Source organism: Loxodonta africana, chromosome 20 (genome assembly GCF_030014295.1).
Source record: "Loxodonta africana isolate mLoxAfr1 chromosome 20, mLoxAfr1.hap2, whole genome shotgun sequence".
NCBI lineage: Eukaryota > Metazoa > Chordata > Mammalia > Proboscidea > Elephantidae > Loxodonta > Loxodonta africana.
In genome coordinates this window covers 67,865,714-67,878,446 of record NC_087361.1, presented here as the reverse complement: position 1 = coordinate 67,878,446, position 12,733 = coordinate 67,865,714, and the positions used below count along the sequence as shown (strand labels likewise).

The 12,733-nt window shown below is 43.9% G+C and overlaps 1 protein-coding gene across 13 annotated transcripts in view; it reads left to right on the top strand.

Annotated features, from left to right (window-relative positions):
• The window catches only part of SRGAP2 (SLIT-ROBO Rho GTPase activating protein 2), a 299,295-nt gene that overhangs the window by 189,687 nt on the left and 96,875 nt on the right, over positions 1-12,733 (top strand). For all 13 annotated transcript variants that reach the window (XR_002785789.2, XM_010590263.3, XM_010590261.3 and 10 more), the window contains exons 5-6: positions 2,324-2,386; positions 12,186-12,401. Coding sequence is in view for 12 of the 13 variants with exons in the window: in XM_010590263.3 (XP_010588565.1) it covers positions 2,324-2,386; positions 12,186-12,401 (279 nt within the window). In the remaining variant the exon portion in view is untranslated. The remainder of the gene's footprint in view (positions 1-2,323; positions 2,387-12,185; positions 12,402-12,733) is intronic.

Genomic DNA, 12,733 nt, shown 5'->3' with positions numbered 1-12,733 from the left:
TCTATTTTCTGGAAGGAAAAACAGAGCCGCAGAATGACTAACCAGGTTATCCAACGTTATCTACTTGGTGGTGGAGGAACTGAGACTAAAAGGAGAGTCTTCTGATTGCCAATTCAGGGCTCTTTCCACACCTCTCTCCACTGCCAGGTATAAAAATCCATGCCTACATGATAAAGGTCACACATATGCCATATTCCGTCACAGAAAAATGGGCAGAGAACACCTTAACAGAAAAATGACAAACCAGAAAAGAAAAAATTAAAGTAGCTGATAAACATGTTTTAAATAAAAAGTTCTGGTTCACGAGAATCAAAGGACTGCAAATTACAGCAATAAGATACCATATATTTTATCAAATTGTCAAGATGAAGAAAAAGGGAAACAAGCATTCTTATATTGCTACTGGTGGTATCTTAAATTGGTACAGTTATCTCCAGAGCAATTGAGTGGTATAAATGAGTAGTCTTTGATCCAGTAGTTGTTCCAGGGGATAAATATGCCCCTTGTCTTTGGGCAGGGCCCCAGCAGCTTCTCTTCTCTGTCAGCCCTTCCACAGCCGCCCCCACGGAAGCCCTTCCTGGGATGCTGGGGCTGGGCTTTCCCCGAAAGGCACGTGATCCCGATTTCTGAATTGGAGAAGGGAGGTCACTTCTAGGAGAAAAGGGGTGGTGTGTGCATAGATCATGTACAAAGTAGTTTAATGCAGTGTTGTTTTTTATTACAAAAAATCTAAGCAAAGTAAACGTCCAAGAACAGGAGCTACATCACTGTAACGCATTATAATGTTATAGAAGGACAATACATAGGGAAATGTTCAGAGCATACATTTAAATGGAAAAGGTAAAAACTGTGTGTGTGTGTGATGTAATTCCAATTTCATAAAATTAGAGACGAGAGAAAATCAGGAGAATAAGCATCAGTCTTAAAGGGCAGTTTTTTATTGATGAGAATTAAGAATTACTCTTGTTTTCTTTCTTGAGACTTTTCAGTTTCTTTATTTATTACAAAAACATATACAAAAAAAAAAAAAACATATACAGTGAAACCTGTGAGAGGTGGAACTCGATGGGGACCACCTTGTCTCACACGTTTTCTGCCTCTGGCAGGGTACTGTCACCACTTTTCTATCCCTCTCCATTTAGTGGAAAATATTTTCATTTTCCTTCTCTGATAAGTTTGCCCTTACACCTGTTCCAGCTTTTACTGTATAACTTTTGTTATCAGAAAAAATATTTTTTAAAATCATGCATCTTGGAAAAGCAAAATCTTAATGATTATGTTTCTGACATGTAAGTCATCTTCCCTTTTTTTTGTGCCTGGGTGCTGAGCTAGGCCTGGCAGTACTATACCTTCAGGTAGAAGGGTGTTGGTGGTATCTGAATTCTTAGTAGAGAAGAATTAGCAGGAGCTGGCAGAAGATGAACTCTATGGGGCAGTTCTACTCTGTCCTATAGGGTCGCTATGAGTTGGAATCGACTCAACGGCACTGGGTGTTTTTTTTTTTGTTTGTTTGGCAGAAGATGAGTCAAAGGCTTCCCCTCTCAGTGACCCAGTAATGCCAATCAACATTATCCCCTTCCTTCTTGGGCTTGGCATAAAACACTCTGTACAGAAGGCATGACTCTTATTTCCTTCCTGCTTCCTCACTCTCTAAATGTACTGTTCTCCCTGTGTGGTTAGATGCCAGTCCTGGGTGGCGGCAGCTAAGAATCTGAGAGTCACCACTGCTCAGGATTAATCAGCTGGAGATGCCTTAATATATATTATCAGAATTGAGTAACATAACTAATCTAGCAACCTCTCATTATTTAGGTTCAACTGTGAGTTTAGGGTAAAATAAAGCAAATAAGAGATATAGTTCCTTCCTGCCTGGAGTTTCCTATTATGTTAGAGATTTGAAGTCCTTGGCTGTTTATGTCTGTTTTCCTTCTTCATCCTATTTCACATCTTACCTTCCTCCCCAATCCTCTGGAATGTTTGACGTCATGTATCTGAGAAAACTTGTCCCTCCTAACAACAGTTGCTAGGTAGGATGTAGCCTTTAGGCCTGCTCTCTGGGGACCATTTGAAAAACCAAAGGCTACAATCCAGTCCCCGTCCACACGATTGCCTTTGCTAAACTATAGAAAGGGCACATTTCATTTTATTAAAACGCTTTGAGTAATCTGACTGTAATTGGGTCTGATCCGAGTGGTTATCTGATTTGCTAGGTTAAATAATGGGCCTTAATGGAATCTGTGTTTTTTGTAGAGCCAGTACTGCTCTTCCCTTTCTTGCCCCCTCCTTCTGTTTCCCAATTAACCTTCATCTGCTTTCCTTGCAGAGTAAAGAAGTCGGCCAGCAGCTCCAAGATGATTTGATGAAGGTCCTGAATGAGCTCTACTCGGTAAGTCAGATGGGCTGCTTGGCTCTTTAACAAGCAGAGGGAAGCCGCATTTGGCATCTTGTGGCCACAGTCACGTCAGCAACAGAACTGAGCTGAGGCTGAGGGCTGTGCATGGTCCCCATTGTGGGTGACCCCACCCGTCTTTTTTTTTCACACTCTCATTTTCAAACTCAAATGAGCCAAAACATACTTTCCCAAAAATAAGATCCTTCCTCAGCTATGAACACTCACTTTGGCTTCATTTGGGGCATCATCACTAGAGGCGAGCAAGGCCCAGATCACCAACGCAGCTGACCCCATTAGCAGTGAACCAGGGGCCCCAAACCTACTGGAAAGAAACACAACCTGCATTGCACCATGAATACGTGCCTGTTGGTAAGGATTTATTGTTACAGGCTTTGCTTCATGTCTTGGATTGTTGTGCCAATTTGAGACTAGAGCAGTGATCTAGAGGGAAGCACAGAGTCCCAGGTGCCCACCATATCAAGGGACAGTTCAGGCAAAAAGAGCTTTGTACCAGCTCCCTGGGGTTTTACAGCAGCCCAGCCTCAGTGAGGAGGCAGGCTACTGGCTTCGAGGAGAGGACACAGTGTGTTCTGAATTGCCAAGTGCTCCAGGCACATGATGCCCGGGGCTGACGCGTGTTTCTTCATACACTGGGAGGCGGTGGTGGTTGTTCCCTCAGCCATGTTTTGTTAATTACAGTTACCACACACTCACACAGACACACCAAAGAAAGCCTGCAGCCAGGGCCCTCCTCCAGCTGGGCTGTGCCAGCCCTTTGTCATTCTCCAGGATTGCCCCATCCTGTTTTGGAGATGAAATTGCTTTCCCGTGTTGACTTGCTTACTCGCTGCTTTTTTTTTTTAATTCACAGAAAGAACAGGCAGCGGTGATGCATCACAGGCATTTGGAATCGAAGAATTCCATGTTCTTGATCCAAATGCCTAGGTGTGGCTCTTTTGCCATGGCAACTGTTAAGCAAGTAAATATGGCCGTGTGGTCATCTGACTTGCCTCCAGTAGTGCTCAGCTTGTTTTGGAGTTTACTCGGTGGGCATTTCTGCTCTGGACCCAAGTAGATAGATGATGCCCTTTGGTTCAGCTCTCACATTGTCATTTCTCTCACCTGAAGTTAAGACTTTTTAAAAGTAGAAACACATTGTTGGGAACCATTTTCAGACTGATTTAGTTTCCTGAACCCTTGGCTTTTTCATGCTTGACTTCTGCTTTTTAATCTTAGAGCATCTTCTAGGCATCAAGAAGAGCGTATTGCTCCTTCCTCCTGGCAAAGAATTCACTAAGATAGAAAATGACACGTGTCGTCATTATACAAATCCTTTTATTTTCCCTTAAATGTCTTGGGTCTCCACTGTTTGCACCTGTTCCTGGGGAGGAGAAATTCAGATAACCAGCAATCCCAAACCAGCTCAAATCCAGTGTGCCACTCCTGCAGTGGGCTTTCGGCGGTGGAGGAACAACAGTATCTAGGGATCTGTTGGCTTTTACCAAGAGCCCTAGATCTCCTAGTATGCTGTCATTAAAAAAAAAAAAAAATGAAGGGGTATCATTTGTGTTGGGTTGAGGGGAAAAAAGCTCTGGAACTTGCTGCTCCGGCCTGAGGAGGGCCTGGCTGGCACCTCTGCCTGTAGTCTTCAGGCTGTCCAATGCCGGCCAGCTCCTTTCCTGGCCACTGTGAGGCCACAGCCAGTGCACAGCACAGATCTTCTCACTCGTATTCACACTGAGAATTGGCTGGGCACGGCATCTTCTGCCGTGAGGTAAATTGGTTGCAAACTTTTATAATCAGTCCAAGACTAAAATAAAACATTAATATTTTCCTCTAGTAGCCAGTGGAAATGAGAAAAAAGTAGGGAATACCGGGAAGCTTCAGAGAAGGCAGAGCAGCGTACAGTGGTTCTCAAGGAGGGTGGTTTTGCCCCCCACAGGACATTTCACGATGTCTGGACATTTTTAGTTGTCACCGTTGGGGGAGGGAGGGGCTTTGGCATCTAGTAGGTAGAGGCCAGGGATGCTGCTCACATCTGACGGTGCACAGGACAGCTCCCCCCACCATGCCCACAACAGAGAATTATCAAGCCCGAAATAGTAGTGCCCAGATTGAGAAACCTGGTCTAGTGACTAGAGGGTCCTGAATTAAGCGACCTAGATTCTACCCTGTTTTGACCACTAGCTGTATGATTTGGGGGGATATCCCTAACCTCTAGGACCCTGGTGTCTCTAATACTCCATGTACTAAGGTGTCTATATCGAGAAGATTGGGATAGTTGGGGGAGTCGTACTTCCAGAATACAGTTAAGAGTTAAAAGAGTTTGCAGATTCTACAGGCCATTAGAAAATTCAGAAAACAGAGTTATGTCTTCTGGAGGGCAAGGTAAATTTAGGACTAGCCTGAATAAGGCACCATGGCATTAGGGTGACTAACTGTCCCAGTTCCCTAGGGACTAAGGAGTTTCCTGGGACACAAGACTTTCAGGGCTGAAACTGGGCAAGTCCTGGGTAATCCACGATTCATCGCCCTATGTGGGATAGTGGTTTCATCAAGTAGGAACTTGGACCTCTGTATGCCATCTTTGGAAAATTACTTGCTGTATACACTCCCTCTCAGAGGAGTTAAAAGAGAGCTTCAGGAAGTCAAGGAAGAGATGCTATGCCTCTCATTTCAGTGACCCTGTGGGCAATAGAAGCTATTTGTGGGCAATGGAAAAAGGAAACCAAAGATATAAGAAACACCACCATATTTTTCAGCTGCTTACCTTGCAGCTACTCTTAGTGCCTACGAATATTTCCTTTTGGGGCGGGTCATTTAAGTGCTTTTGAACCTTGATTATCCAAGGGGCAGGGCTCAGGCATTAACAAACAAAGAGACCTTTGGCAGGAAGCCCAGACTCCCACCCTAAGTGGCCAGCTGCCCCTCCGTACCTTCCTCTTTTCTGCCTGAAGGGCCTTTCATTTCCCTGACTTGGCATTCTGTGCCAGGGGCTGCTTCCCACAGCTGCCATTCAGAGAGCAATCCCAGTGAGCATTCTTCTCCCTGTGTCCCTCTCACCCCCTGTAATGAGCTGGCTGGTTTGTAGGCCATGGCATAAGTGGTTTTCATTTTCTGACTCATGGTCCAGGAATGCCTTTGAAGTTGGAGTATACTGCCTTCCAGAGAGCTCTGGAATTCTCTGCCTCAGTTATATTCAAGACTGTATCTGGAATAGCCTAGCAACCTCCCACAGAAGGAGCATGTGTAGGGGAACTGAAGCCACATGGATTGGCTGAGTATGAAGAGTCCAGGAAGCTCTAGAATTGAGAAAGTTCAGAAAGAAAGATGTTGAGACAGTCTAGGGGTGTTGTTGTCCCTCGAGATTGTATGCTTTTGTAGATAGATAGATGATAGAAGTATGGATGGATAGATTAGCTAGATAGATAGATAGGTTACATAGTGTCTTAGTCATCTAGTGCTGCTGTAACAGAAATACCACAAGTGGATGGCTTTAACACGCAGAAGTTTATTCTTTCATAGTCTAGTAGGCTAGAAGCCCAAATTCAGGGCATCAGCTCCAGGGGAAGGCTTTCTCTGTCGGCTCTGGAGGAAGGTCCTTGTCATCAATCTTAGCCTGGACTAGGAACTTCTTCGCGCGGGAACCCCAGGTCCAAAGGACACGTTCTGCTCCCAGCGCTGCTCTGTTGGTGGTATGAGCTCCCCATGTCTCTCTGCTCACTTCTCGCTTTTATATCTCAAAAGTGATTGGCTCAAGACACAATGCAATCTTGTAGATTGAGTCCTGCCTCATTAACATCATAGAGGTAGGAGTTACAATGCATAGGAAAATCACATCAGATGACAAAATGGTGGACAATCACATAATCGAGAATCATGACCTAGCCAAATAGAGATATGCATATTTTGAGGGGACACAATTCAATCCATGACAGATAGATAGATAGATAGATAGATAGATAGATAGATAGATAGATAGATAGGTAGGTAGGTAGGTAGGTAGGTAGGTAGGTAGGTAGGTAGGTAGGTAGGTAGGTAGATAGATAGATAGATGATAGATAGATAGATAGATGGATGCATTCATAGATGGATAGATAGAGAGATAGATTACATATATGGATAGATTACATAGATAGATAGCTGCTGTCAAGTCAGCTCTGACCCATGGCAGCCTTATGTACAACAGAACAAAACATTGCCCAGTCCTGCATCATCCTCAGAATTGCTGGCACGTTCAAGTCCATTGTTTCGGCCCCTGTGCCAATCTATCTCCGTTAGGGTCTCTCTCATCCTTGCTGGCCTTCTGCTTCACCAAACATGATGTCCTCCTCCAGCGATTGATCCCTCCTGTTGACATGTCCAAAACAAGTAAGTCAGACAATGTGCTGTCATGATCTATAGGATTTTCATTGGCGGATTTTCAGATCACCAGGCCTTTCTTCCTAGTCTGTCTTAGTCTGGATGCTCCACTGAAACATGACCCTGCTGGTATTTTAAATACCAATGGCAGAGCTTCCAGCATCACAACAATACACAAGCCACCACAGTACAGTAAACTGTCGTGGTACGCTCGCTTTTGTACTCCTCCTGAATATATGTCCCCTGACTTAGTGCAGCAGCTGTCTGCTTGAGGAGCCACTTCAGACTGGTATTTAGCACCTGTTTCCTTGAAACAGTGGCAATTTTTAGTCCCCCAGCTTTGCTTGCCTATTTGTCCCTGGCGCAAGGCATTAGGGATACAAAGACAGATAAGAAATGTCCCTGAACTCCAGGCATTTAGTTTTAATAGGGAGAGATGGAAGAGTACAACATCAAGGAAAATATGAGGTGATAAGAACTCTTTTCATGTGTGCACAAGAGAAGGGGTACTGAATTCAGTCTCTTAAGTGACCCTTGAATTGAGTCCTAATTACCAAGGGCTCTTTTATTGTTCTCTGGAGTGTTCCTTTTTTGTAACATCCTGCTCTTGTTTCATGATGCAGTAGCTTTTCATTTCTCATTTATCTCTTTGGGGATATTATTGATGGATCGTTTTTAAAGTCTTCTTCTCTGTTTCCTTTAAGTTGCTTGTTTTGGTCTTGATTTTTAATATTAGATATTTTCCTCAAATGTCTGGTAATCCTCAGCTTAGCCGTCTGCTCATATTTTAAAGTGAGTCACTAAAAAGCTGAGTAGAAGCTCTGTGTCAACTGTGGTCTTCATGGTAGGGTGAGCCATCTGGGCCTTGTCCCTGGGAAGACCAGATCTCAATATTTCTAGGTCTTGGATGATGTGATTCCCCAGAAAAGGCTCTTCTGATCTTGTGCCTATGTTTGGGAGCTGAACTGAGAAAAGGCCTGGGCTGTCTTAACATTCAGTATATAATTTTCAGTTAATCCTCCTGGCTTAAGTTCAGAGCTAGCTTGGTGTCCCCAGTCTAGAGTCTTTCTCTAAGAGAATAAACCTCAAGTCTCCTATTCCAGTGGGAGAGGGAATCTGGGGATTCTAACTGTTTTTAAACAGACTCAGTAATTTCTCTGTTTTTAGTTCCACCTTCATGCTACTGCATGATGTGTTGTGGCTCTGGCTGTTTCTTGGCTGTCCCTACTTTTGGTTAAGGATTCAAGAGGTCAATTACTACTTGGAAACCCTGGTGGCGTAGTGGTTAAGTGCTACAGCTGCTAACCAAGAGGTGGGCAGTTCAAATCCGCCAGGCGCTCCTTGGAAACTCTATGGGGCAGTTCTACTCTGTCCTGTAGGTTCGCTATGAGTCGGAATCGACTCGACGGCAGTGGGTTTTGGTACCAGCTACTCAGCTTCCATGCCCATTCTTTTTGTTCTCCTCAGTTTACCTTAAAAAATTAATATTAAAAATGCTTTGGTATTATTTTTGTGGCTTGAGGAGGCAGCAGAGCTAAATGCATGAACTCGAAATTTAGTTTTTCAAAGTGATTGGTCTTTGTAGAACTGAGAATTTAGACTTCTGAGTTCTTCCTCTGGTTTTATTTGCCTCGCTATACATGTATATATATTTCTCTATGCCCTCTCCTGGCTTCCCCATTTGCCCAATTGGTTTGGCGTTACTTATTCAAGCTTCAGCCTCTGGGTGCCTCAGTTTCCCTTGAGTTAGAGGGACTAGTAATTCTCCCATATTTCCACAGAGGAGAGATTCAACGTTATTAAGTCGTTTGGGTAACCACATTGATTGTGAAAGCACCACTGTGTGCATGACGCATTTCCCACCTGTGGAGGAGAGCACATGTGAAGAAGTGGGGCTTGCCCTTAGGAATTTATTTATTTTTTTTACACTAGGGAGTGTTTTACTCTCTTTTAGCAAGAGAGTGCTTTAAGTGCTTTAGGAGGACAGAGCAATATATATTTTTTATTTTTATGATTTAATTTATTATCTTGTTGGTATTGTTTCTTTGAGCTTTTTTTTTTGGTCTCACATTTATTCATAGTGTTTTCTCTTTATCATGCACCTTCATGAAATAGAAAATCACTTTCTTAACAATCGCTCACTTTTATAACTGTTCTCTCAAACTTTTGCATCCCTTGGTCAGGTGGTTTCTAGCAGGTAAAAAGAACCTCTTGTCTACCCTTCTTCAGCCAGAATAACAGATGCCTGCTTCTACTTCGTAGTCAATCTGGAGACCTGGAGGATCATGTGAATTACTTAGAAAAGCTTTTTAATGCCATCAGTTGTTAAATGTCACTTCTCCTAGAAACAGAGTAGATCTTACATTTATGGGGAATGGCGTCAGATTCAGAATAGGTAAAGCTGATTCAAAGTATTCTGTATCCAAAATGGGGCATAATTTAGACTCTAATGTACTTTAATTTTTGTCAATATCCCAATATTTTTCATTTCTTCTCACACTTCCAGGTTATCCTAAAGGATTAGTGTACCCACACAGTCCCTCTAACTCAGATTTTTCAGCGTCAGCTCTGTTGACATTTTGGTCTGGATAATTCTTTGTGTGAGGGACTGTCCTGTGCATCCCTGGCCTCTACCCACTATATGCCAGTAGCAAATCCCTAGTCATGACAACCAAAAATGCCTCCAGACTTTGCCAAATGTTCCCTGAGGGCCAAAATAGCCCTCAGTGGAGAACCACTGCTCTAACTCAAACCCACTGTGAATATTTTCTCTTTTCAGGACACTCTCACTAGACTTAGATCCCCAGACTGCTTCAGACCCTTAGCCAACCAGCATTTATGTTTTTAGCTTCTGAGCACATCTACTCTTCCCATGGTTAGACCATTGGCTCTTATGAATCAGCCAATGGCAGGCCCTTAATGAGTTACTAAGGGAAACTAAGATATTTTCCTAACCTTTGAGGTAGGCTTGAATTACTAAGTACATCCCATAGATACTAGTACGAACAAGACAACGCTGGTTGGATAGACTCTGCGCAGTTTTTATATGTTTGTCGTCATCTTTCCTCCCAGCTAATCCTGCCCCAGTCCTATACAGAGGGGAAACACTGTTGCTTAGTGACTAAGGGTGTGGACTTGGAGTCTGACAGACCTGGGTTTGAATCCTGGTTTGTCATTTACTAGTTGTGTAACTTTGGATGAGACAATCTCTCCGAGCCTCAGTTTCCTCATCTTTAAAAGTAGAAATACAGTGGGTAGGAGAGAGATGCTGATGAAGAGTGAGCTATTTGTATCAGGTGGACACTTGAGACTGTGTTGGCATCTCCTGTCTGGAGGGCGGATGGGAGGATAGAGAGAGTTGGAAGCTGGCAAAATTGTCATGAAAGGAGAGACTGGAAGGGCTGACTCATTAGGGGGAGAGCAAGTGGGAGTACGGAGTAAGTTGTATATAAACTTATATGTGACAGTTTGACTTGATTTGTAAACGTTCACTTGAGGCTCAATAAAAGTTAATAAAAAAATTTAAAAAAAGTAGAAATAGTAACATTTCATGCAGTTGCTATGAGGATTAAATGAGGTGACACTCAGAAAGCGTTTGGCACACGGCACGTACAGAGTAAGTGGTAGAGATGATTATTATATCACACGCTTGTTCAGACCCCGTGTTTGGCACACAGCATGTACTGAGTAAGTGGTAGAGATGATTATTATATCACACGCTTGTTCAGACCCCGTGTTTGGCACACGGCATGTACTGAGTAAGTGGTAGAGATGATTATTATATCACACGCTTGTTCAGACCCCGTGTTTGGCACACAGCATGTACTGAGTAAGTGGTAGAGATGATTATTATATCACACGCTTGTTCAGACCCCGTGTTTGGCACACGGCATGTACTGAGTAAGTGGTAGAGATGATTATTATATCACACGCTTGTTCAGACCCCGTGTTTGGCACACGGCATGTACTGAGTAAGTGGTAGAGATGATTATTATATCACACTCTTGTTCAGACCCCGTGTTTGGCACACGGCATGTACTGAGTAAGTGGTAGAGATGATGATTATATCACACTCTTGTTCAGACCCCGTGTTTGGCACACGGCATGTACTAAGTGGTAGAGATGATTATTATATCACACGCTTGTTCAGACCCCCTAATGTGTGCGTGTGCATGAGCACGTGCACACACACACACACACGCACACGCCTATATCCCAGTTCCTACTCTCTGTAATTCTCCCTGTCAAAGAAATCCCACCGCATCAGAATTTCAGCACTCTAGAGCCTCGGATTACTTGATTTATTATCAAGCATTTTTGATATCCAGATAGAAGCTAGAGGCTCCCTGGTGTGGAAACAGAGAGTTCAGTAGGGAAGAGCAAGTACCACGTGGCTGGGAATAGTTTGGAAAGATTTGAAACAAACACCAGTCCCAAGTTTCTCAGCCTTCTCATTAACGAAAAGAGCTGGACTCCTAGACATTGTTTTGATGGCATATTAGAAACTCATACCCCTCTTCTTTTATACTGGAGCCCTGGTGGTGGAAGGTCGGCAGTTAGAATCCACCAGCTGCTCCTTAGAAACCCTAGGGGACAGTTCTACTCTGTCCTATGGGATCGCTGAGTCAGAACCGACTCAATGGCAACAGATTTTGTTTTGTTTTTTTTCTTTCATACTACATTCTTTCTGTGGTACCTCTGGTTGCACTTGATGTGGATTTTATTCCTTTCTTCCCAGGCTCTATCTGAATCACTGTGCAGGTTTGCAGTGTTCGTAGGGTTGCTGCTAGATCACAGGATTGCCACCAGGATAAAATGAGAAGCTGCGCCATGGCAGTTGGCACAGGCTGGAATATGCTAAGTACTCAGTAAATGGTAGCTGCCATTGTTGCTGCTGCTCTTCTAGTTAAGAGAGGGTGTTTGATCTGGGTAAAGCAGGCCAGAAGGCTCCCTAGAATGCCAGACCAATATAAAGAACTTTTGGGACCTTTTCCTTTCCTCCATTTTCTAAGGTATAAAACATGCAGGCTACAACACAGTGCTGCCCTCTGTGGGGTTCCTACCCAGGCCCTCGGGGCCTGAGAGCAGTGTTGTTTCCTGTCCGCTCAGTACTGTGAAGCAACTAAGCAATAGAAAGCACTTGGCCAATATAAAAGAGTAATGCTTACAAATGATAATAAATAGAAATAAATAATATATGGTGGACATGAAGTTCTTTTAATAATAAGACATGTTGGCTCAGTTCAAATTTGCTTCCCTGTGCCTTGGAGTAGTCTTTAATATATAATGTTCACTGAACCAACCACTTCTGAATCTTTCAGATGGTTATCAGGATATTGCTTCATGGGGGAGCGGTCCAGCTTAGTCTGTAAAGCAGAGAATTGACCCCATTGGCTTGACCTCTGGGGGTGGGGGTGGGGGTGTTTTGCAGGTGATGAAGACGTATCATATGTACAATGCCGACAGCATCAGTGCTCAGAGCAAGCTAAAGGAGGCCGAGAAGCAGGAGGAGAAGCAAATTGGCAAATCGGTCAAGCAGGAGGACCGGCAGACTCCACGCTCCCCCGACTCCTCGTCCAACGTTCGCATTGAGGAAAAGCACGTCCGGAGGAGCTCAGTGAAGAAGATTGAGAAGATGAAGGAGAAGGTGGGCATGCTCTGACAGCTGAAGGGTTGGGGAGGGCACTCTGGGGAGCAGGACTGATAGAAAATTTCCTAGCAGGTGCCCTGAAGAGCAGAGCAAGGGAGCTCTGTGTTCCTTTACTGCCTGATGGCCAGAAGTGAGTCCTTATTGTCTACCGTGGAAGAAATCCTAGTAATTGCAAGAACTGAGGCGCCTGGGCTCCCAGTGTTTAATCTCTGGCAGATAAACTAGTAGTCATCTTTCCCAATCCATTTTACAAATGGAGCCAAATCCTATCGCCTGGGGGGCTGTAGACGCAGAGTTTGACTTGAGATGTCAGGTGTTCAGGGGCAGGG